Source organism: Mytilus galloprovincialis, chromosome 4 (assembly GCF_965363235.1).
Source record: "Mytilus galloprovincialis chromosome 4, xbMytGall1.hap1.1, whole genome shotgun sequence".
NCBI classification, from domain to species: Eukaryota; Metazoa; Mollusca; class Bivalvia; order Mytilida; family Mytilidae; genus Mytilus; species Mytilus galloprovincialis.
Genome location: NC_134841.1, coordinates 45,361,787 through 45,387,579, shown reverse-complemented (window position 1 = coordinate 45,387,579; position 25,793 = coordinate 45,361,787). Strand labels below are relative to the sequence as shown.

Here is a 25,793-nt window from a genome sequence, read left to right as displayed (position 1 = left end):
AAAATGCAAGGAAAACCCAAGAGAGAAAAGAATGACTTTATAGTCACGCTTGAATAAATAAAAGTTCTGTCAGACTTAAGGTAAAGGAAGCACATGTTTTTTGTACTTCCGGTAAAATCAAAACAAGCAAGACGATGTCAGAACCAGATGAGGACAAAACCTTGAATTTTCATGAGATGGGGTTGGATGACAGAATTTTAAAGGTGCACATGATAATATTCAATAAGTTTATATGTGATAGGAAATATTAGATCGCACCTCTATGATTAATTTAAAATTTTCTACTGCTTTTTTTTTTACACAAGTTACTCAATATTATTTATTTATAAAAAAAAGTCCACAGCATAGCGGCATAGCCGATGATGATTGGTAAAGTTGCTGTCTCATTGATGTTTCAATACACCCATACCCATCTTCTAATTCACAACAATGACATTAGAGGTGTTAAAATTTGATGGTCAAATATAGACATTTCTGAATCTGGACATTTCGGGACCAAGGTCCTACTTGTTTCTGAAAAAAGGCGTATGCATTACGGCTTTCACCGGTGGCGAACGCCCGGTGCACTTGTTTCACAAAATTTTGGATGCACGCGCAATAACGGCTTACGCCGCCCTCGCCTATCTCAGGACTCAGGCGAAGGCGGTGCATTTTCATTTCAAGATGGCGGAAAGAGTGTAAGTGAGAAAAACTAAAGGTTACAAATACTGAAAAACAACCAGTAAACGAAAAAATATTATTGTTATGTGCAATTTATCTTCATACTTCGTAGATGGTGAAGAGAAAACGTTCTTTTTTTTTAAAACATAATAATTAATCTCTAAACCTATTATGAAACAGAAAATTTCTTTAAAAACAAAGCAATGACAACCTAAAATACAATTAAATTAAGATAATAAAAATATTAAAGCATGAATATTTTCGTCAATGTTTTAATAAAACTCCTTAAATATGTAATTATGCAATACAGTCGATTCCACTTAATTGCATACCGCTTAATAGCATAATTCGGTTAATTGCATACTTTTCTCCTGCACAGAACCATTTCCCATTCATCTAATGTTAAATTGTACGGTTATATGCATAGCCCCTCAAGTGGCATTTGGGTTAATTGCATAGAAAATAATCGCCAGCTAGATATGCTTATTTAAAACTGACGAGATTTTTGACCGGAAACAGCAATTTGGTAAGTATATTTTTCTTGAATGCATCATATTTTTTTTATATTATTTCACATTTACTTCTGTGTTATTTAAATAAAGTTTTAAAACAGTTTCTTTCGTGTTTATATGATTATAAAAAAGGCCTCGATGTGTACACAGGTAAAGTTTCCCATATTCTATTTTAAGCCTCGAGGTCATAAAGATGTCAATCAGCTGATTGTTGTAAAAACACAACCATTCTATGATCTTCTATCTCAAAAGGTGTTAATTATTGATTGCATTTTAAACATTGTTCATAGATTACATTTTGGGTGGATTTTTAAAACAATAACGCCTGCTAATTATCGATCATTATCCAATGTGCAATCTCGTAATTTGGCATTGGGTGATCTACATTTATGTTAAATATTACAGGGCATTTATATATGGTTGAAGAATTTCATACATCAATCTTTCATTTTTAATATTTTTTGAAAAGAACATTAACTTAAAATTATTATATTTTCTCACTTTCAACACTCGTGTCCAGCAAATAACCTGTGCAGGGCCCCATTACCTACTGCTTTGCATATACTAACAAGGTTATTGTAACAGTGTAACATCACTGTGCAATCGGTAAATACTGCACATTAAAGGCAGTTCATTACACATTTATTGTATCAAATGATAATAAACTGTGTAGCATTGTTCAACAGTTTGTTTTAATCAAAGCGTAAAAATATAATTTGTACATCCGGGTTATAGAAACAAAACTATTTTTAGAACAATTTTATTTTCGTATCTCAGGTAAATGAAAAGTCGGTACATAAATAAACTAAAACTAAATGTGTTTATAAACTTTATTGAAAGAATAAACAATGAAATAAAAATGCACAACACTAGACAAATAACTTTTATTAGAATAAATAATCATTCAATATGTTGTAAGTGGATTATGGACGTTCATCTTTCTTCAGGATTTCCTCTATCGATGTTATTTGACTCCGTATTTTGGCATTTCGGATATAAGCATACTCCGCTTTATTGCATAATTTCGTCTGACTAATAGGCTATGCAAATAACCGGAATGTACTGTAATGCAGATTTAAAGGCTAAATTATTATTTTCCTAATGTTGGATGATATGCCAGTTTACTTGTTTTGAGTCAAAATACGGCATACGCCGTTCGCCTATCCTTTGTGAAACAAGTTGGACCCAAGACAATCCGGCTACTCGTTTTTATACGACCGCAAAAAATAAAATAATAGTATGATGTCGTCGTCTGCTTTGTCTGCGTTTTCGTCCAAAGACACATTTCGTGTCGAACAATAACTTTTAGTTTAAGTGAAGGGATCTCTATGAAATTTTATAAAAAGGTTCAATACCTCAAAAGGTTTTGATATTAGGGGCCCAAAAGGGGCCCAAAACAAGCATTTTTCTACTTTCAGGATATCAACTTCTGTAAGCATTTAAATTGCTCTGAAATTGTACCACAATGTTTAATACCACAGGTAGAAGGTTTGGATTGCTTTTGAGGATTATGGTCCCAAATGTGTAGGAATTTGGGGCCAAATAAAGGGGCCCAAATAAGCATATTTTTTAGTTTTCAGTCAATAACTTGTGTATAAGTGTATAAATCTCTCTGAAATTATACCACAAGTTTCCATACTACAAAGGGATGGTTAGGGGTAGAGTATGGTTCATATCATCACGCATTTGGGGACAAAAAAAGGGGGAAAACAATGGTTTTTTTGGTTAAGGACAATTTAGAAAATTTAAAAGAAGTGAAGGGGAGGCAATCCAATTTAAATTTTAAAACCACTGTTATATATATATGTTTGATTACTTGATTACCTCCCTTACATTGCTTGAAAATTTAAAAAAATCTAGATTTCAGAAATTAAAACAAATTTTTCTACAAATATTTTTTTTTTAAGATATTAATATTCAACAGCTTAGTGTATTGCTCAATAGCAAAAAAAATAATTTTTAAGTTCATTAGACTACATTCATTCTGTGTCAGAAACCTACAATGTATGATGTGTCAACTTTATATATACATTGTATATTTAATCACAATCCAAATTCTGAGCTGTATCAAGCTTGAATGTTGTGTCCATACTTGCCCCAACTGTTCAGGGTTCGACCACTGCAGTCGTATAAAGCTGCGCCTTGTGGAGCATCTGGTTAAAAATAAATTTATTAGGAAAAATTATAGAATTGTTGCAGTAATATTATAATTCGTAGATAAAATATGCATTACAAAAAGAATATCGGCACCCATACAAAAATTCTAATCATCACCTGGTGAAATTGACATTTGGTCAAACCTGCACTGATTTAAGTCAATAAGTCAATTCGGCATCCAAAAGGCAATAATATTTGATATAATAAACATGATAAATATAAAAAAATTAGAATACATATCTCATTGTTTCAGGTTTTCTCAACATTCTATGACTGATGTTTTGATTAGTTTTCTTTTTATTAATTTATCAGTTTAATAATCACAAAGTTATCTGTTTTAATGAAAATCAGGATGTTCTGAACATATATATTGATGGGACTTGACACAACCTAGTTGTATAGAATTTAGCATCGAGTCATAGTTAAATAAAAACAAGATACAGAAACAGACATGTGTTAAAAAACTACTTGCTGTTATCCTAATTATGTCTGATAATATCAATAAAATGTCATTGAAACTAAGTTTTAAAGTGATGCCAGTGTATCAAACTTGTAATCTTTCACTTCAAATTTGTTATAATCACATTCACAGAAGGGTACAGAATGTATATGGGGTAATACAAAATGGTGACCATTGCATTCCCATATTCACAAACCTTATAGAACACTTCACATCAAATAAATCACTCTTATTTTGGTCATTCTATATGACTGGACATCTCTGTCTTTATTTTAATATTTTGCTTAAAATACTGTGATCTGTTTGAAAATTATGCATTTTTGTAGTGCAACTGTCAGGTTTTTGGTGTTTTCTATCTATACATGTACTATGTGCTACATGTTCATTGGGATACAACAGATTATTTTAACATCACAAGCTTCAGACTCAAAGCTTTCCAAATATTTTGACAATGCATCTCTGTGATGTTTGCAATGTTGTAGATTTTCATTTATCAAAGAAAATATTTTTTGTCATTTATCACACAATGTTTATTTTTAATTGAACCAATACCAAAAATAAGCTTATATAGACCAATTTATTAGTTTATAATCATGATTATTACTGGAGCTGGTATGTTTGTGAAAAACATTTGTATCCTTATTTATACATTGTAGATAATTTTTGCTTTTTCTATTTTGTAATTATGTACTGTTTGATCCTGGTTTTGCACAAGATTATACATGTTATAAGTGGGTTCCTGTACTGATTATGGATTTTTTGTATGAAATTTTTTATGAAGAGTGCACTGTGTAACAGCAGATAGAGTTTGGAGGGATATCCCATTGTTTACCAATAGGTTAGTATTAAATTAATTTATATTTTACACTACAGGCAATTGCAAATTTAGGCTGGGCAACACCAACACCAATTCAGGAAAAAGCAATCCCTCTGGCTTTAGAAGGAAAAGACATTTTGGCAAGGGCTAGGACTGGATCTGGTAAAACAGCTGCATTCTCCATTCCTGTGGTGCAGAAAATATTACAGTCTAAACAGGTAAGAAATAATACTACTAGGAATTCTTATTATTCTTTTCATACCAGTTTTCATGGGAACAGGTGAACCACAAATTAAAATCTCAACAAATTTTCTGTTTGGTGGTATACAGACTTTGGCAAAACCATGAAATCACATATTTATGAAAAGGCAAGTTTTTCGGCAATCCATGAAAATTGGTACCCACAAAAATAAATGAATCCACAGTACTTTGAAATCTATAAGTTTAATTTAACATGTCACATGTTCAAATACAAAGCAAATAAAGCATAACAACTGACTAGTTAAATATTTTTGATGTACAATGTGATGAAATAAGATATATACTCTGATATTAGTGTGAGTAAAACAATGCATACTAGTACACTGAATATTATCCATTTTTCTTTGAATTGGAAAATTGTTTTACTCTGAATATGTAATACGGAACATAATCATTTTGCATTCTCTTGAACTGAGAAATAGATCAAATACTGTATTTACTGTATGTAATGTATTTAGAAATATTAATTATTTTCAGCAAAGGCCAATTAATCATCATGTTTTAGTCATTGATAAATTAAACTATAACCATATTTGAAGTTTCATAAGGACATCAAACAAGTTTTCATAATGCATTGTGTTACAAGTATCTTTTTACAGATATGAATACTGTATGTACTACAAATAGTTTTGCAGACAGTACATTTTCTCAATTTCTCTTTTTTAGACCAGTAAAGAACAGTGTACAAAAGCTCTTTTCCTGACCCCTTCTAAGGAACTATGTCACCAAGCATATAAAAATCTTATGGTACGTATATATTATATTTATACAGTTACATGTAACATTAGTGTACATACTTATGGTTAGTATATATTGTATTTATACAGTAACATGTAACATTAGTGTACATGTACATATATAAAAATCTTATAATTAGTATAGATTGTATTTATAGAGTTAAATGTAAAATTAATGTACATGTAACATTAGTGTACTTGTATATGTCACATTAGTGAACACATACATGTATATGTCACATTAGTGAACACATACATGTATATGTCACATTAGTGTATATGCACATGTATCATTAGTGTACATACACATGTAACATTAGTGTACATGTACATGTAACATTAGTGTACATGTACATGTATCTTGAAGACCTTTCTTTAAACCCATTCATAGATAGCACCAAAAATCAACATAAGGTAGATGGTGTGACAAAACTAATCATGTAACAAAAGTCTTTAGAAAAAGAGAGAAGTACATGTATTAGATTACGTTTCTACAGTTTTGGTTTCTTGGACATTCTTGATACACCAACATTACAGAGCTTAACCTGAGTTCAAGTAAATTCTACTCTTAAGATTGGATAAAAAATGTATGAATTGATATTTCTTATATAAATCTCTACCTTAATTTTGACCTTCAGAAGTTCTCGCTAATAACCAGAAAATAAGTTGCATGTTATGCAAAAGAATATAGTATTGAGTTCATGTATTTATGAAAACTTGTATTATAAACTAGTATAAATATTTGTTTAGGGGCCAGGTTAAGGACTCCTCCAGGGCAGGAGTTTCTCGCTGCATTGAAGACCCATTGGTGGCCTTCGGCTGTTGTCTGCTCTATGGTCTGGTTGTTTTCTCTTTGACACATTCCCCATTTCCTTTCTTAATTTTATTATGCCCCACCTACGACAGTAGAGGGGCATTATGTTTTCTGGTCTGTGCGTCCGTTCGTTCGTCCATCTGTCCCGCTTCAGGTTAAAGTTTTTGGTCAAGGTAGTTTTTGATGAAGTTGAAGTCCAATCAACTTCAAACTTAGTATTCATGTTCCATATGATGTGATCTTTTTAATTTTAATGCCAAATTAGAGGGTTTACCCCAATTTCACGGTCCACTGAACATAGAAAATGATAGTGCGAGTGGGGCATTCGTGTACTGGGGACACATTCTTGTTATGTCAATTTTGCATTCATATTAGTTTTATTTACAGTTGGTACATATTAATTTATAGTATTTGGATATAGAAATATTTCATTAGTATTGATTTCTACTTTCTGTTTCAGGAATTGACATCATGTTGTTCCAGAGAAATAAAATGTGTTGATGTTTCGCCAAAAGTTCCACTGCTTACACAAAGGTAACATCACAAATGATAGTGATCATATTGAGTAACAAAAAAAAACCCATCTGAAACTAAGTGTACTTTAACCTATAATGGTTTACTTTTATAAATTGTTACTTGAATGGAGAGTTGTCTCATTGGCACTCATACCACATGTTCCTATCTCTATCAAACAGCAACATATATGTAAAGGAAAGGTACACATTGATGAAAACAAGTTGTATATGTTCATTGAACACCATGCCTGGCTGACAAACAATTTTTTTTTTATCATGGTTAGAACATCTACAATGTACAAGGTGTTGAATAAGTTACTTCTTTCTCTCTTGTAAAAATAAGAAGATATGAAGAAGGCAATCAAAAATCATAAATTGAAAACGACAACAACACCATATCAAAAAAAATAAATGTAAAGACAAACATTAGTCTACAAAATGCTGCACAGGAAACTAAGATTACACTACACAAACCCTACAAAAAAGAACAGAGAGTACTCTGGTACTCTGCAAGTTTAAGCAGTTCCCTTACTAGAAAGAGTCATGATTTCATGTATTAGCAAACATAATGACAACATTGAACTATTTTATCTGTTGTATTGTCCACTCTGTTAAGTAATATTGCACAACATATAAACTTATATTACGGATTACAAATGTGTCGAGGTTTCTGATTGGTTAACAACACAGAGATGTCAGTATATATTCAGGAAACTGCCGGGGTATATACGACGTTTTTATCCCCAATTGGAACCTCAAAAACGTCATCATAACACCGGTTACTATGTGACGTAGTCATAAGCTATCAGACTGTCAGAGGTTCACAGAGGGAAAATAATGACATGCTTCAGTCAATAATACATTTTTGATACAAAATCACGCAATTAACACTTTTAGTACTTTAATTTGATGTTAAAAGTGTTATTATAAATTATTACATACACGATAAAATTATGTTCACAGCAAATTAGAAAATCCTTCACGTATGCCGAACATATCAGGTTGGGTTTTTCAATATATATGTGTTGTCAACAAATACCTGCACTGGAAAATAACATTAAGTCAGGGGTAATCCGTAATATATGTGTAATTCAGGTCTCAGAAAGGGTATATACTGTGACATTCCCGGCTTAGGGCTTATATCCCCTTCGCCTTCGGCTCAGGGGATATAAACTCTAAGCCGGGAATGTCACAGTATATACCCTGTCTGAGACCTGAATAACATATAATATGCATTCAAAATAATGTAAGATTTATTTTTTTGTATTTTCACAGACCCAAATTGATGGAGAAACCTGATATAGTTGTTGGTACACCTACACGTATCCTGGCACACATACAGGCTGGTAATCTCAGTATCAAAGACACATTGGAGATGCTTGTGATAGATGAAGCAGATCTGGTTTTCTCTTTTGGTTATGAGGATGATGTTAAAGCTATCATAAAGTAAATTTTTAGTAACATGTATTTGTCCAAAACCCTCATATGCTTTTTGGGGACTTTGATACGATAAGCCCTGGAATGAGTAATAGCTTACACCAAATATTTGTTTTAAATCTTATTTTTTAAGACAAATGGAATGATTGCCTCTCTATCTCACAGTTTTAAACCACAGGTTAGGTAAGGTTTCCTCTATTTTCTTCATTGTCTTTGAATAATAATATTTCAATAAACTGATTTCGAAATGGCATGATAACATCATGGAAATAATAATGTTTTGATATGTTTTTGATTGGACACATCATTTCAAAGGACACTTATACCATTGCAGAAGTCTTAGTAATATTTATATATACCATTGCAGAAGTCTTTATAATATTTATATATACCATTGCAGAAGTCTTAGTAATATAGACACAATAATAAACAAATTGTATTTGTATTTCAGACAACTGCCAAAGATATATCAAGCTTTCCTTATGTCAGCTACGCTCAGTGATGATGTATTAAGTTTGAAGAAATTAGTTCTTCATAATGCAGTAAGTTGTATAATGTAGATATGTAATTTATATTTTTTATGTCACCAAGCTTCTTGTTTCTAACTCTTTGTTTCCTAAAGCATTGGAATTTCATTGTTTTCGATTAAACTGTACTCTTTGGTAAAAAACTGTTCTCAAATTGTAAGCAGAATTTATTTTCATATGTAAAAATTGCTGAACTCTGCAATCAAAAAAGTTGTCCCATAAAAAACTTTTTCAATATTTCATATGAAGTTACAAAAAGATGCATTCAATACTTATAATTACATTTTTTAGCTAGGATCATGAAAACACGAATTTTATCAACTTTTTATTTAATTCACCTGTGCCACTTTATTGTGGGACCTTGTGTTAAGGGAGTTGGCTTCTCAGTTTCAAAATAATTAACTTTTCAGAACACTAGCATATATTGATAGGGGATTAATAAAGGAATCAAAAGAGCAAAAAAAATATATAGGTCACCGTGCTTGTTTTCGAAATATTAGCCATTGAATTTTTGGTGGGAAAATGTTCTCTCTTGACTTTTCATAGCTTTATCATTGACAAGTTTAAGTCCTCAAAAACTATAAAAAAATTATAAAAAAAATTATAAGACTTTAACAGACAGTTTATCTTGTTAAAGAATTATAAAAAGAAAAATGGGGGTCACCGGGCAAAATTTGTTAAGGCATTTAAATGGATAAAACCAGAGAATTCCGAAAATCTGACCAAAATACCAAAACATGACAAGCGAAGTTCCTTAACATGAATGATACGTTTTATTGAGTAATGCAATTGCTGAAGGAATAACACGTGATGTGCAGTTAGCCAATCAGAATAACTAATTAAAATGAAACATGCATCTAATGTAATTATTATGACATATTAAACGATAATTTTTGTATGTGTATGCATTATTACATAACTGACCATATTAATGTTATATTTGTCGTAGATAGAATTGTCATGATTAAAGGGAAAAGTGGGCTTTTAAATCATTGAGACAGTAACATAAAACCATTGGCTGACACCAAATATACATTAAGATGTTAGCACATTTCATGATGAACTTGTTTGGTGTTTGCTATAGTAAACAATGAATTGTTTCAGGTAATTTTGAAGTTAGAAGAATCACAGTTACCTGAATCATCACAGCTGACACAGTATCATATAAAGTAAGTATTAAAGGTCTAAATCTTCACAGCTGACAAGTTCGGCCTGAGAAATTTAATAGGGCATAGGTTTGCTAAGTATTTCCTTTTAAAGAAATTTTTAACACCAAACATAGAAATGAAAATTGTTGTTTGTTATAGAATTATAATTTCAAGATTTCTTATGATACCATATTTCAATTTAAGTAAAGAACTATCATCTACATATACATATTTATAACAAACTTACTGCAAACCTTTCAAGGACATATATGCAACACCATATTGTAGATCATTTATTTTAAAATCATTTCTGTTATAAAAAAGCTAAGCGGTCTTTAATTTTATTGAAGCCATGTTGGTTTTCTCTTTACAAACAGTTTTTGGGTGTTTTCACTTATTGGCCTAAAAATGTATGTCATTAAGTTTGTAAGGAAAGCTTTTAATATTGGATCCATTGTTATTCAGCTCCTAGTTTTAATGCATTTTAAAGCATTAAATTTTTCTTGAAAAGATGTTTATGATTAATGCTGTAATTTTTGTTTGTGGGATTGTAGAAAGATGAGGAAAAACCCATTTGTTGATTGTTGATTTAACATCATTCCTCAAATATGTTAGAAAAAATTACTGTAAATTCACAAATTGTTGCGAAAAATGCAACAGGGTTATAATCGCAATAATTTAAACTCACATATTTTTTAAAGGAATTAAACAGGGTTTTTCTCAATTATGCAAAAAATTCAAATTTAGTCTAAAATGGCAAAATCGTAATAATAAATGTATTTGATAGAATAAACTTTCTTTTTGTAGATGTGAAGAAGAAGATAAATTTACATTGATATGTGCCTTATTAAAGTTAGGACTTGTACGAGGAAAGTCTATTATATTTGTAAATAATGTAAATCGTTGTTATAAGTAAGTAGCACTGATATCATATTAGACTACAGTAAAACCAGTCTTAAATAAACTTCGTTAGAAATAAAGATTCAAGACAAGATTTTGCTTTTTATATGACTGCAAAAATTATAAATTTTTTGGTCGTATATTGGTATCACGTCTTCGTCGTCGTCCAAAGACGGATGGTTTCCAGATAATAACTTTAGTATAAGTAAATAGAAATCAATAATATTTGAACACAATGTTTGTAACCACAAAAGGAAGGTTGGGATGGATTTTGGGGGTTATGGTCCCAACGGTTTAGAAATTAGGGGTCCAAAGGGCCCAAAACAAGTATTTATCTAGTTTCAGGACAATAAGTGTGTATAAATAATTCAATTGATCTGATATTGTACCACAATGTTCATACTGTGAAAGTACTTTAATTCGTTGGTATCAATTTTCGTGGTTTGAGCAATATTTACTTGTTCGTGGGTTTTTAAATTCGTGGATTTTTGTTTTCTGAAAAAAAAATTAAATTAAAAATTAAAGCCTTTATAAACGAAGGTTACAAATAGAGTGGATTGAGAAAAATTGCAAAGTAAACACTGACCCGTGTTAATGTGTTAATCGTTGTGATAACACTAATTAAGCCATGATAAAGTGATCAACAGATTAAAGACCATCAGAGGTGTTAATTAGGCCATAAACATGTCACCTAAAGAAAACAGTAACATAAACAAATGCTATAAACTTATCTTAAATTGTCAAATAATTTTTATGAAAATCATGCCCAGCATGAAATGATAATTTCCCATTTGTACGAGAACTACGAGGATATAAGATGAACACTTTATAATACAAGCATATCAATACCGGAAATTTGACTTTCATCGATCAAAAATATTTTTAAGAGAATTAAAAGATCAAAAGCTGTACAATTTAGGTTATTAAAGATTAAATGGGTATAATCCTGCATGGGGTTGTAGTTCTGTGACTGCTATGAAAGATTTTACGTTATTCAATATTTTCTCTAGGTCATATCAGTAGTCAAACCTACCAATAGGGATCTTTCCATGTCTTGATTTGGACAATGGTTGTTTTATTTCGTTGGACACTTAAATTCGTGGATAAAGTCATCCACGAAAACCACGAAAATTGGTACCCCACGAATAAAAGTACTTTCACAGTACCATATAGTAGAAGGTTGAGATTTATTTTAAGGGTTATGGGGCAAATAGTCTAGGAATTAAGGGCCAAATAGGGGCCAAAAACAAGCATTTTTGTAGTTTCGGGACAATAACTTATGTATAACTATGGATCTCTCTGACATTGTACCACAAGGTTCCATATAATGAAGGGAAGGCTTCAATTTAGTTTGGGGTTAATATTCCTGAACATTTAGGAATAAGGAGCCAAAAAAGGGCCAAAAAGAAGCATTTTTATAGATTACAGGCAATAACTTGGGTTTAAGTGAATGGATCTCTCTGAAATTATGCTACAAGGTTTCTTACTACAGAGGAAAGGCTGGAATTGAGTTTTGGGGTTCTTGCTCCAAGGTGGGAATGGGGGTTTCAATAAGTGAGGGGTCAAAAAAGGGGCCCAAATAAGCATTTTTGTAGTTTTCAGTCAATAACTTGTGTTTAAGTGTATAAATCTTCCTGAAATTATACCACAAGTTTCCATACTACAAAGGGATGGTTATGGGGGTTATGGCTCAAATAATTAAGTAATTAGGGGCAAAAAGGGGGAAAACAAGGGTTTTTCTTGTTAAAGTACAATTTAGACAATATTAAAAGCAGTGTAAGGGAGGTAATGTGATTTAAATTTAAAGAATACTGTTATATATATGTTTGATTACTTGATTATCTCCCTTACACTGCTTGTTTTCAAAAGTTTAAAGAAGAAATTTTCAATTGCACAGTATTGTGCAATAGATTTGTTAGATCTTTGATCACATTTATATTGTGACAAAAACCTATATTATGTCAAAAATTTGATCACAATCCAAATTCAGACAGTATCAAGCTTGAATATTGTGACCAAATTTGCCCCAACTGTTCAGGGTTCGTCCACTGCGGTTGTATAAAGCTGTGCCCTGTGGAGCACCTGCTTTTTTTTTTTATGTTTTTGAATTATATGTAGAATTACCATTCAGTTTGGACATGGCTTATATTTGGTTTTCTTTAAAATTGATCAAAGAGAGGAAATTTTTGCTGAAAGGAACACTAAAATACATTATCTTTATACACACTGGGGTATAGAAATATGGTCACTTGGTCTTCTCCCGACCGGCAGTAAAACGCTTGCTGAAGTGGGGCGTCCGTTTGGCTGTGCGGGATGTATCAAGTTGGCAGTCACGTCCGTCAGAAGGGGACGTTAAATCCGATGCCTCGTGTAAAGAGAGTGCCACGCTCTTTGCACATTAAGAACCCATGCAACAACTCTTTGAGGGGTCCGTAGGTGGCCTGTTGTAAGTCAAAATTTCTGTCCCTATCCAATATACCCTCATTTTCCAGTGGCAGTCCAAATTTCCCCGACCATCATCCTAGATTTCCTCTATTACAACAACCTACATATTGTATTTATTGTGAACTTGTTCTCGTCCTGAATATGCATGAAATATTTGCCACTGGACGTTAAGCAACCAACAATCAATCAATCAATCATTATCTTTATACATAGCAAATGAATATGCTCATAAAACATGTTCAAGAAAGAGCATCTGGCACTAAAGGATGTTAGAAAAAAATAGGTTATGATCTTGATGAATATAAAACATTGTACCAACATTATTAGAATTTAGAAGATTTTTTATTCAATGTTAACGGTTTATACTTTTCTTCAGATTAAAGTTATTTTTGGACCATTTTGGTATAAAAAGTTGTGTGCTGAATTCAGAACTTCCTGTTAGCTCAAGGTAATTTTAATTATATGATATTGATATAAAATGTTTATGAAAAAAACCATTTGTATCCATATACCAGTATTAACATGCCAGTAATATCAATTAGTATGTATATATATATAATATTAGAAAAGTTATGGTCTGATGACTTATTGCATTAACACATAAAAGCCAAAACAGCAAAAATAATCAAAAAGTCATTGTACTCTTAACACATTATCCAGTTGTGTATAGATGATAATACATGTATTTACTGTTAAGAACACATTTTTCACTGATGTTAGTCTAGATTTGAATTTATTACCTATTACTTATACTTATACTATTTTTATGCCCCACCTACGATAGTGGAGGGGCATTATGTTTTCTGGTCTGTGGGTCCGTTCGTCCGTATGTTTGACCCGCTTCCGGTTAAAGTCTTTGGTCAAGGTAGTTTTTGGTGGAGTTGAAGTCCTATCAACTTAAAACTTAGTACACATGTTCCCTATGATATGATCTTTCTAATTTTAATGCCAAATTAAAGTTTTGACCCCAATTTGACAGTCCACTGAACATATAAAATGATAGCGCAAAGTTCAGGTTAAAGCTTTTGGTCAAGGTAGTTTTTGATGAAGTTGAAGTCGCTTCAACTTGAAACTTAGCATACATGTTCCCTATGATATGATCTTTCTTATTGTAATGCCAAATTAAAGTTTTGACTCCATTTTCACGGTCCACTGAACATGGAAAATGATAGTGCGAGTGGGGCATCCGTGTACTATGGACACATTCTTGTTTTCCTGAGTGTTACTTTGAGTCACATTTAGCATCAAAGTAAAAGAAACTTTTACCATTGTAATTTTGTAGAAAAGTCTCAGTGTTTTCGATCTTTATTAGCCTTTTACTTTTATGATATGCATTAATTAATTTCCAGAATTTTTACTTGTATACTGTGGATTCATTAATATTTCTTGGTCACTAATTATCGTCGATTTCATGTTTACAAGGGAACCACAAATTTTAATGTTCAAAGAATTACAAACTTTCTAACGGTTTCCTCAATCCTTTTAAATTGGTACCCACAAAAATAAATGAATACATAGTATATAGAACAATGAAGTCAAGTTTGCTTGTTTGTTAGGTGGACCATAAAATGAATTTTACCTTTGCTACTAATTGTTGATAGAAAAACATATATTATAACTTATCAATCAAACACAGAATGGGTAATAAATGGATAACTAAAAATCCTGTCTGGATATGTTTTTATGCCCAATCTGTGCTTCTGTTAGTTTGTTCATCCATCTGTTATCCCTGTTGGGTTATTAATTTATGAAACAAGTGCACGTCAATTGGACGTTTCAGAATATGAAGAACTATGGGTAAATCTATTGTTTGCACCCCTAATAGAAATGTCACATGATTAGTTGCATTTCCATTGTTTATGACATTTTTAACAAATCACAACATTTTGGTGTACACTTTTGATAATATTACCCAGAATGCATTGCATACTAAAATAGTGAATTTAACCTTCAAGTTAAAGGTTTGGGTCAAGGTAGTTTTTGATGAAGTTGAAGAACAATCACCTCTAAACTTATTACACATTTTCTCTATGATATGATTGTAATGCCAAATTAGAGTTTTCACTGAAAAAGATTGTGCGAATGGGGCATTTGTGTACTATGAACACATTCTTGTTATATTTGCATTAGCTTCTAAGTTCTTAAGACTTCATGGTTCACCTGACAAACAAGCAAGTAACTTTTATGCACCAATGTACAGTGAACACACTCAAATAGTTTAACTTTAATATGATTTGATGCTGAGATCAATACTATATTCATGGGTTTTTTTCAGATGCCATATTGTGACCCAGTATAATGAAGGATTGTATGATTATATAGTAGCCTCAGATGAAACGTTACTGATGAATCCAAAAACCAATCCAAATGAACCTACGAAAAAGAAACATAAGTAAGTATAATGCAGTCACAATATGGAAGACATCAATAAAGATAACTTGCATAAAACATCATCAATTAACCAAGTAAAGCAAGTTTTGTATTTCATAAAATAAAAGGCAAAAAGAATTCTATTTCCTAAAATAAAAGGCAAAAACGAATTCTATTTCATAAAATAAAAGGCAACAAGAATTCTATTTCAAAAGATAAAAAGCAAAAAGAATTCACAAGTAAAGTGAATGCTCTGCAACAAATAAAAAATCTTATTACTTGGTACTTCTAAAAAGGGGGTCATCAGATTGTGTTACTTCCTTGGTGAAAGCTCACACATTTGCGCTCACACAAAAAAATTGTAACTTGATGATAACGTTGTTTGTCATGAATAATGATTGAATAAAAAGTAAAACGTGGAATGTGCCAAAGAGCAGACAACAGCAGAAGGCCAACAATGGGTTTTCAATGCAGCGAGAAACTCCAATACCCTAAGGTTTGCTTCAGCTGGCCTCTAAACAAAATGTATACCTGTTCAGTGATAGTGGACGTCATAATAAACTCCGAAATATATACAAGAAACTAAAATTAAAAAATCACTAAAGAATAACAAAGGCCAGAGGCTCCTGACTTGGGACAGGCGTAAAAATGTGGCAGGTCTAAAGATGATTTTGAGATCAGGACCCTCCCCCTATACCTCTTGCCAATGTAGTAAAAACACACAATAATATGCACAGTAAAACTCTGACAGTTTAGAAGAAGTCAGAGTCTGATGTAATAATAGGTCACAAAAGAAACTAAACTAAATGACAATGAAACATAAATTAACAAAGGACTACTAGCAGTTACTGACATGTCTGCTCCAGACCTCAATAAAAATGATGAAAGGTTATGTCTTCATCATATGAATATCAAGCAAAATCCCTCCCGTCAGGGGTTTAGTACATGTATTATATCATCATAAAATATATGAGAAGAACACAACCCATATCATGCCAACAACTGGTTTTAGAATTAATGTGTTTATTTAAGACGCAAAGACCCTATAAGTGATTCAATATTATAGCCAAAATATGCACTCTGTAATGACTTGACAAAAGTATCTTAACTATATCCTATTTTAATAAGTTTGTTTGAAGGTTTTGAAAGCTTTTGAGGTAAATGCCAACATTTTTTGCTTTGTAAAGATTATTACCATAAAGAATTGGATGTATTCATCTCCAAAACAGATAAGATATTAATGATCTGAATTATTGGAATCTACAGTTACTGTACTGTGTACAGCTTGTACAGCATACACTAATATTTAAGTATCTATACTTTTAGACAAATAAAGAGAGATAAAGAATATGGTGTTTCCAGAGGTATAGACTTCCAGAATGTGTCAAATGTGATCAACTTTGATTTTCCAGCAACAGTTGATACATACATTCACAGAGTAGGGAGGTATGCATGATCTTTGTCATTGTTTCACCAAAAAGTATTAATACAATGAAATCTGGGTTATTTGTCACAATAAACATATTTTCATTGAGTAAATCAATGAGTCAACAAACTAACAACAGCATATATCAAACCAGATGCTCTGCAGGGTACAGCTTTATACCACCGCAGTAGTCGAACCCTGAACAGTTTGGGACACAACATTCAAGCTTGATACAGCTCTGAATTTGGATTGTGATTAAATAGTTGACACATCATAGGTTTCTGACACAGAATGAATGTGGTCTAATGAACTTAAATTTACCTATTATGGTCCAATATCCAAAATCTAAATACATGGCCATAGATTGATTCAGCATTTCAAAGAATACAAAGAATTCAACTTTTGATTAAATCAAACAAAGTTTAATTTGGACCTTTTTGACCTCAACAAAGCCCCAAAATCAAAAATCTAAATACATGGTTAGATTTAGCATATCAAAGAACCTCATACATTCAATTTTTGTTGAAATCAAACAAAGTTAAATTTGGACCCCATTTTTGACCAACTTGAATTTGGCCCATAATCAAAAATCTAAATACATGTTTGGATTCAGCATATCAAGAATTCCAATAATTCACAAATTTTGATAAAATCAAACAAAGTTTTATTTTGGACCCTTTTGACCTCAATGTGGAACAATTTGTTAACAGGGCCTAAAAATCGAAAATCTATATCATATCAAAGAACCCCACACATTTAATTTTTGTTGAAATCAAACAAAATTTGATTTTGGACCCCAATTTGGACCAAATGAAAACTGGGACCATAATAAAAAATCTAAATACATGTTTAGATTCAGCGTATTAATGTACCCCAAGAATTGAATTGTTTATTAATATCAAACTACGTTTTATTTTCGACCCTTTGGACCTTAATGTAGAGCAATTTGAAAACTGGACCCAAATTAAAAATTTTAATTCACTGTTAGATTCGACAAAAAGAACCTCAATAATTCAATTTTTAATGATATCAAACAAAGTTTATTTTTGGACCCTTTTGACCTCATGTGGACTAACGGGGACCAACTTCCAAAAACTTAATCTTATATTCAGCATATTTAAGAACTCCAAGAATTCAAGAATAAAACCCGATTGAAATTGGTCAAGAATAAGAAATTTATACAAAGTATTGTTTTTGGCCCCTTATTTCTAAACGGTTTGGGCCATAACCCCAAAAATCAATCCCAACATTTCTTTCTTGCTTTGGAACCCTGTGGTACAATTTAAGAAAGATCCATACACTTACACACAAGTCATTGTCTGGAAAGTACAAAAATGCTTATTTGGGCCCCTTTTTTGGTCCCTAATTCCTAAACAGTTGGGACCATAACCCCCAAAATCAATCCCAACCTTCTTTTAGGGGTTATGACACTTAGGCCAGACTTTTTTTATTATCTGTTTAACGAGATCCGCCGACTCCACCTTTCCCGATTTTAGAATAAAAATAAAAGTAGTGCTTCTTACTTTTATTATTATTTTTCCCGCCGACTGTTACGAAATCCTCAGAAAAAAATAAAATGTGTTGTTCACGATACTCGCTTTCAGTCAATTTAGTCATCGGTAATATTTAATTTTTACCAAGTCAATGAAACAGCAATTTTCATTTAAAAGTAAAGAAATTCAAGGCATAAACGATATATTTTCTTCTAAAAGATTTTTAAGCTGGTGGCATGCTTTTCATACTTGTCAAGTTACACGAGAGCGTACATCAAATCATTCTAACTTTCGGCAAAATCAGTTATTACTTCATCAGAACTTGATGAAATTAGCCACAAGTAAACTTGTCATCCATGTATTGCATTAGAAACGTCATATTCCTTTCCAAATAGCGTATCAAACATCGTTTATTTTTGTAAATTTTTCTTCATCCGACATTTGAATTTGTAGAACTACGGATCGGAATCGGGATTTCATCGGAAACGGACCCGCTATGACCGAAATCCGGATTCTTGCGATAATGACTACAGACGCATGAATGGCACTGCTGACAGACAAAAATTGATCCCAAAAGGGAAAATTACGCATTCCACACGCATTAACATACTTTTGGTTAGATCTTCTTGATTAATGTATATATTTCCATGTACATATGATGTATAAGCATTGTTTCAATTTATAGGTTAAAGTTGCTTAACTCTGGGACTATTACACCAGAGACATATATACACATGTGTATATATATGTCTCTGCATACACTAAGAGGTTCCTGACTGGGTGACTGGTATATACATATATAGTGTATATGCAGCGAGGTTGATATATATTTGAGTGGTGCCATGGATCTATATTAGTGGAAATACAGAATCAAAACATAGTTTTTAAGTTTATATTAATAGAAGGGTTAACCAGAGACATATATAAACATATAGTTTATATATGTCTCTGGTTAACCCTTCTGGGTTAATATGCTGGTCTGTTCTCATTTCATTGTTCTTGTATTTTGATAAATTCTAAAAAAAAAAAAAAAAAAAAAAAAAGTCACTTATAATGGTTTTATTTTTATTTTTAGTGTCGACTGGACCAATTTTGCACTTTTATTTTTTTTTTTTTCGCCCCCTCGACCCTAATTTTTTTACAAATTTTCTCGTTAAAGAGATAAAATAAAAAGTCTGGCCTTATATACCATACTTATTATCACAAAAACACAGATCAAGTTGACTTTTGGTGGTGTCACTTGAAACGTTAGTTATGGCCCTTTATAAATGGAAAAAATTGCTAAATTTTTAGTTTCTGTTTTCTTATTAAGTTTGCCTTAACCAAATCTTATGAAACTTATACACAATGCTTTTTACCACAAAATACAGATCAAGTTTTAATTTTAGTGGAGTCACTATAATCATTCACTAGTTGTGCCCTTATAAATATAAAGTAGTTCTTTATAATTATTTCAGGACTGCTAGGGGAGATAACCAAGGAACAGCTTTGTCATTTGTCAATATGAAAGAAATGAAATCATTAGCAGAAGTCGAAGAAGCTCTAGCTGAGTCAACTCGTATGTATTATGTACTGTTATGTTTAATATTTATTGATTTTTGGAAATATTTGATATGAAGTTTTATAGACTCAGTATATGATACGATACTTTTATAATGTTATTTCTTATGCAAAACATGACTTCAAAGATTTCTTTGAAAACACATTTAAAAGGATAAGTAAAATGTAAAAGTGTTTCATTTATTTTATTAATGAGAAATTTATTGTATTTCAGCTGATGGTGACAATGTTTTTAAGCCATACAATTTCAGAATGGAGGAGATTGATGGTTTTAAATACAGAGCAAAGGTTTGATATCAATACATAAAGTACATCACTATTTTCATAAGTATGCATATAAATTTTCATAAATATGTATATAAATTTTCATAAATATGCATATAATAAACAATTTGTAAAAGTAAACCATTATAGGTCAAAGTACGGTCTTCAACACAGACTTGGCTGACACCGAACAGCAAGCTAAAAAGGGTATCTAAAACATACTAGTTCAGACAATTTTCTTCTCTATTTGAAAACTTTTTTTTACCAATTAAACAGTACAAGCTGTAAAAAGATATATGGACGAGTATGGAAACTCAATATCAAGGACCTTGGCCTATTTAAGTTTAATTTCAAAGAATACTTTATGTTTGTCTTGAATATGTATGGTATATTTTAATGTAAGATAGTTCATTAGCTCTGTATCTTACATTCAAAGTTTTAATCAACAATTAACAGATCTTTAAAATAGTATCTATAAATAAATAAGTTACTAGAAAGGAGTGCAAATATATACAGTCCGCCAAAAGTTAAGCACCACCTACTTTTATTGCATCGATTTTTTTTCAAATTTAAAAAATCAATTGTTCCTCGAAAAATAGAAAACAATCATATAGCAATTTTGCTAATGTATACCATAAACAAACCACAAATATAATTTTGGTCACATATGAAGGTTCTATGCATATAGGTTTTTCGTTCATAGAAATAGTGTAAATTACACAATTAAGAAATGGAATTTAAGTTTCACTGTGATTTTATTTTTTTACAACAATTAATCACCCAATACCATTAAAATTTTCTACACATAATCTTTGGTATGTTTGGCAAATTTAATGTCAATATTTGAGTCAATAGCATGTGTAACAACCTCATTTCCGGTACAGTTGCATAACACGACCTATCTTTCTCGGTACAAGCCTTCGAAACTTTAGTTGAGGAAATCTGTTGCATTAAACAACAAATGCCACTTTTAAATCGACAAACTTTTGTAAAGGTGAATCTCTGCGATTGAGATTTCCGACAATGGCATCTCAGACATGTTTGATAGGGTTCATGCATGGAGTCAAGGAAGGCCAAAAATTAGTGTAAATGGCTGGTTGCTCTTTGGACTCGGTTAAAATTCTTGCCCTGCGTGGTATAGCGTTGTCATTCAGGTACAAGTGTCTTGACAATGTTGACGCAAGTGGGGGATTACTAAAATGACGGACTACAATATGTTAAGGCACCAAATCTCTGTATGTCTGTCCGTTTATGTTACCCTGCAGAATATGCATACCCAGCTTATAACGGTATAAGAAGCAACCCCGTACTGGAACACAACCAGCAATGCATGCAGTCCTTGTGCAAATATTGTTTTTGGTCATAGGCCGTTTTTTTCCCCTGCGAAATTCGTATTATGGCGTCTTCTGGCAGTAAAGGAAACTGACTCCCATCTGACCAATGAGTGTTTTGTCAGGTTCTTATGTTCAAGCATAGATGTTCATTATCCCATTTAAACCTGACGGTAGAGTGCCTGCTTGAAGGTACAGGTCTCTATACACCACGACGTGCTCTTCGTTTGCCTCTATAAAGTCGACGGACCAATGTACGAACACTTACACGACCACCTGGAGAAACAGTGTATTTATAAACGCACATATGACCTTTGATAAAAGGTTGGTTGACTGCTTTATCGGAGTGCAATCTTTTTGGTCGTAATGAATTTTTTTAGTGTATGTTAAAGGTAATTCATAACACCAAACATTAATATTTTTTTTGCAATAGTTAAAAAAATATTGCCAGTTATATTTCGGTGGTGCTTAACTTTTGGCGGACTGTATATATTTATAGAATTATTCAAGGAATAACTGTAATATTTTTTCTGTCTATTTGAAATAACATACGTGAGTTTTTCTAAATTGTGCACCACATTTTTTATGTTATTTGGAATAGACATAAAATATTACAGTAATTTCTTATAATTTATATCTAAATTCCATTTTAAACCGGAGTAAACCACAAAAAACGTTGATAAAGTCATGGTAACATGACTAAATTATGTCTATGGGCTGATAAACAAAACGACATTAGCCAACCAGAAGACACCTTACATCCAAAATTAAATTATATGAGTATAAACTAATATTTTGTTTTATATTACAGGATGCTATGAGGGCTGTCACCAAAGTTGCCATAAGAGAAGCAAGATTAAAAGAAATTAAAATAGAAATTTTAACTTCACAGAAATTAAAGGTAGGTGACAGTATTGTCTATTCTGTGATTTTTAAAATAATCTAGGCTACTTTACCTTATAAAAAAGATTTAAAAAGATTATTTGATAGTTTTAATTGTACAGGATTATTTTGCAACACAGTGGAATTACATTTGACACATTGTATTCGATTGAATGAAAGATATATTGATTTCTTCAGTGGTGTACAACCTTAACAATATCTTGCTTTTTTGTCAAGTTTACATTTTGTCACGGAAGGAAAACAGTGATCCTACATGCATTCATCGGTTACATCTACAATTATGTTCAGTCTGTGGTAAAAGTTTTAGTAAGAATTTTTCAAGTTGATTGCAATTGGCTGTATATAAAACAATGAATGTTCATGAGACTCACATCATAGAAGCTAAAGCAGTGTATTGTGATTTCTAAAAACTTTTTCAAGATATTTACAAAATTTAGACATGTTTTACATTTCCACACTCAAATATTTTCTTTTAATTCTAATATGTCATGTTGCTCAAACATTGCCTGGTGTAAAAGTAAGCAAACTATTTGTTCAATTTAATTTTAGCAAATTATTTCCAGTTTTACAATGTCAAAATCAAAATGGTTGGTTTGTAAGAAGATAATAATGATACATATTGTAAAGTTTGGAATTACTTATGCCTAAAAAGGAATAAAAGAAAGTACATGGATATTTTAAGGAGACAATAAGACTAGAATTTTGTAACGAATTAATTCCTTTGTTTTCTTTGCAGTCTTATTTTGAAGATAATCCAAGAGATTTACAAGTCTTAAGACATGATAAAAGTTTACACACAGTAAAAAGTTCTAGTCATTTAAAAGATGTTCCTGATTATCTTAGTAAGTAATGAATTACCAGTAATTTCTATGCATAGGATTTAAACTATAAATCATAGCTCACAAATTAAATATTGAAAATTAAAATTACTGGAGAAAAGCTCACTACAAAACAGTGAACTGTCTGATATAAAGTTGATGGATGATATCCGCAGTGATAAGAAAAATGATTGCTCATTATCACAATCTGACAAAAGCTTTCAACTTTTTCTTTTTTACATCAGAAATGTATAAATTTAAATATGAAATTAATCTGTTAACTGAATATAGACTTGTGATCATGCAAGAAAAACTTCATCTCTATATGACCTTAATTTTTGTACGAATGCATGGTGTATTGCACAACATCAAAAAATTGAATATAAATTCAAATCATATAACCATTCCAAGATCTTTGACTACAGTTATTCTGTTTCAGAAACCTATTATGTGCAAAATATTTAATTATAATCCAAATTAAGACCTGTATCAAGCGTGAATATTGTGTCCATTTTTGCCCCAACTGTTCAGGGTTGGACATCTGCGGTTGTATCCAGCTGTGCTTGGCTAAGCAATTTATTCTGTTATATTCATTTTCAGTTTAAGAGCTGATAATTAACACAATTGAGTCATATACCAGAAGTTTTAAAGCTAAAAAACCCCAACTTTACCTTCTTTATTTTTTATGAAAAATTATTACATTTGTACTAGTCATTCAAGGTCCTTCCATCAGTAACCACAATGATTAAATTTCAAGTACTCATACCATGCTATACAATTCATTCAAAGTGTCAATGTAATCTATGAATCCCTATTACATCAAGAAATAATGGTAACACAGTGTTTATTATATGTTTACATAGTTCCACAGACACTTAAAAACTTGAGTGGGAGAGGTAGACAAGCTAGATCAGGAAATAAACAGTTTAGCAGAGGCCCTACACAGACTGAAAAGAAATTTAGGGTGAGATTAGGTTTCATTTAAAACTGAACTTCATATTGTTAAATTATAGATTGATGCATGGCTATGTAGTGAGCCATGACTGAACTTCATATTATGTTAATATATAGATTAATACATGGCTATGTAGTGAGCCATGAAAGAGAATTTTTAGCCTGTTTGTATGAATTTGCTTTTAATTTGGTATAGTAATAAGGTTTTATGTTAATAGACGTATTGTTTCTTCTCATGTTTTGCCTTGTGGTTGCTTGGTAGTGTGTTCCCCTCAGTGTTGGAGGTTATGGGTATGATACAACCAAACACTTTAAAATTGTTATTTTGTTGTTTCTCAGAATAAAACACAGCATTAAGTAGTAAGAACAAAGTCTGAGCAATGTGTCCTAGCAAGGCATGTGAAATGTGTTCTAGTAAGGCTTGTGAAATGGCATGTTCAATACCAGGCTCACTGTATTAGGCCTAGAACATAGGAGTGTTCATATAACTTTTTTCTCCTTTAATTTATCACTGGATGTTAAACAGCCATCCATCATCATCATCTTGTCAGATGTGTTTTAATTCAAACAGAATAAAATATAACATACAAAGCAATTATGTATAAAGATGCAATGATTTGTTTATAGAAATATCTTGATGCTTTTTTTCTATAAGAATTCTGGTAGAAATCATATACTAAAAGCCTGTGATTTTATACCTATTACATTTTTTTTTGTTTCTCTTTTGTAGAAAAGGAAAGCTGATCCTTTGAAAAGTTTTGAGTTTGCTGGACTTGGAAATAAGAAAAAGAGAAAGAAATAAATAAATAATATGAACTTTAAAATGAGTTGTATATGGTTAATTTGTAAACATTTTTTTAACTTAATTTCATCTCTAGGATCAAAGGTGAAATACTTTAGAACATATAGTTTTACAATACAAGGTCACACTTACAGTGGAGTAACTCTTGTGATCCTAACGTATATATGAGTTTATGTCATCACTTAGCATTAATTGTAGTTAACACCCTAAAAAAGTCACTTTTTGTCAGCTGTCATTGTATGAAAAGAACACCTAACATGTGTTTGCCACTTTGATACAGTTAAGCGAAAAATCTAAGATTTTCGGAATAATTTTTACTTCACTTGTCTCCTTGAACAGTGAGGTGCAATACAAAAATGTAAAGGATTTGTCTTCTTTTTTTTATGCCCATTACAGTCAAAAGGCAAAATCAAAGATTTTTTGGTAGAAATGATGTTCAAGGACATTTAGTAAATCAGCTTGCTTTTTGCATATCTAAGATT

The 25,793-nt window shown here is 31.5% G+C and overlaps 1 protein-coding gene across 2 annotated transcripts; it reads left to right on the top strand.

The window, feature by feature from the left end:
- Positions 1-53: 53 nt before the first annotated feature.
- LOC143072245 (putative ATP-dependent RNA helicase DDX56) lies at positions 54-25,333 on the top strand. 2 transcript variants are annotated; one of them, XM_076247101.1, is made up of 17 exons: positions 54-203; positions 4,663-4,824; positions 5,534-5,614; positions 6,879-6,952; positions 8,209-8,379; positions 8,822-8,912; positions 10,002-10,066; positions 10,853-10,957; positions 13,767-13,838; positions 15,666-15,782; positions 17,087-17,206; positions 20,137-20,237; positions 20,454-20,527; positions 22,646-22,735; positions 23,474-23,579; positions 24,419-24,519; positions 25,240-25,333. In XM_076247101.1, exons 1-17 carry the CDS (start codon positions 135-137, stop codon positions 25,309-25,311), a joined length of 1,671 nt encoding a protein of 556 aa, XP_076103216.1. In that variant the 5' UTR covers positions 54-134; the 3' UTR covers positions 25,312-25,333. The 2 variants fall into 2 exon arrangements, with proteins under 2 accessions (XP_076103216.1, XP_076103217.1); XM_076247102.1 differs by lacking the exons at positions 54-203; positions 4,663-4,824; positions 5,534-5,614 and adding an exon at positions 5,730-5,738 and having other exon boundaries at positions 6,878-6,952.
- The last annotated feature ends 460 nt before the right edge of the window (positions 25,334-25,793 follow it).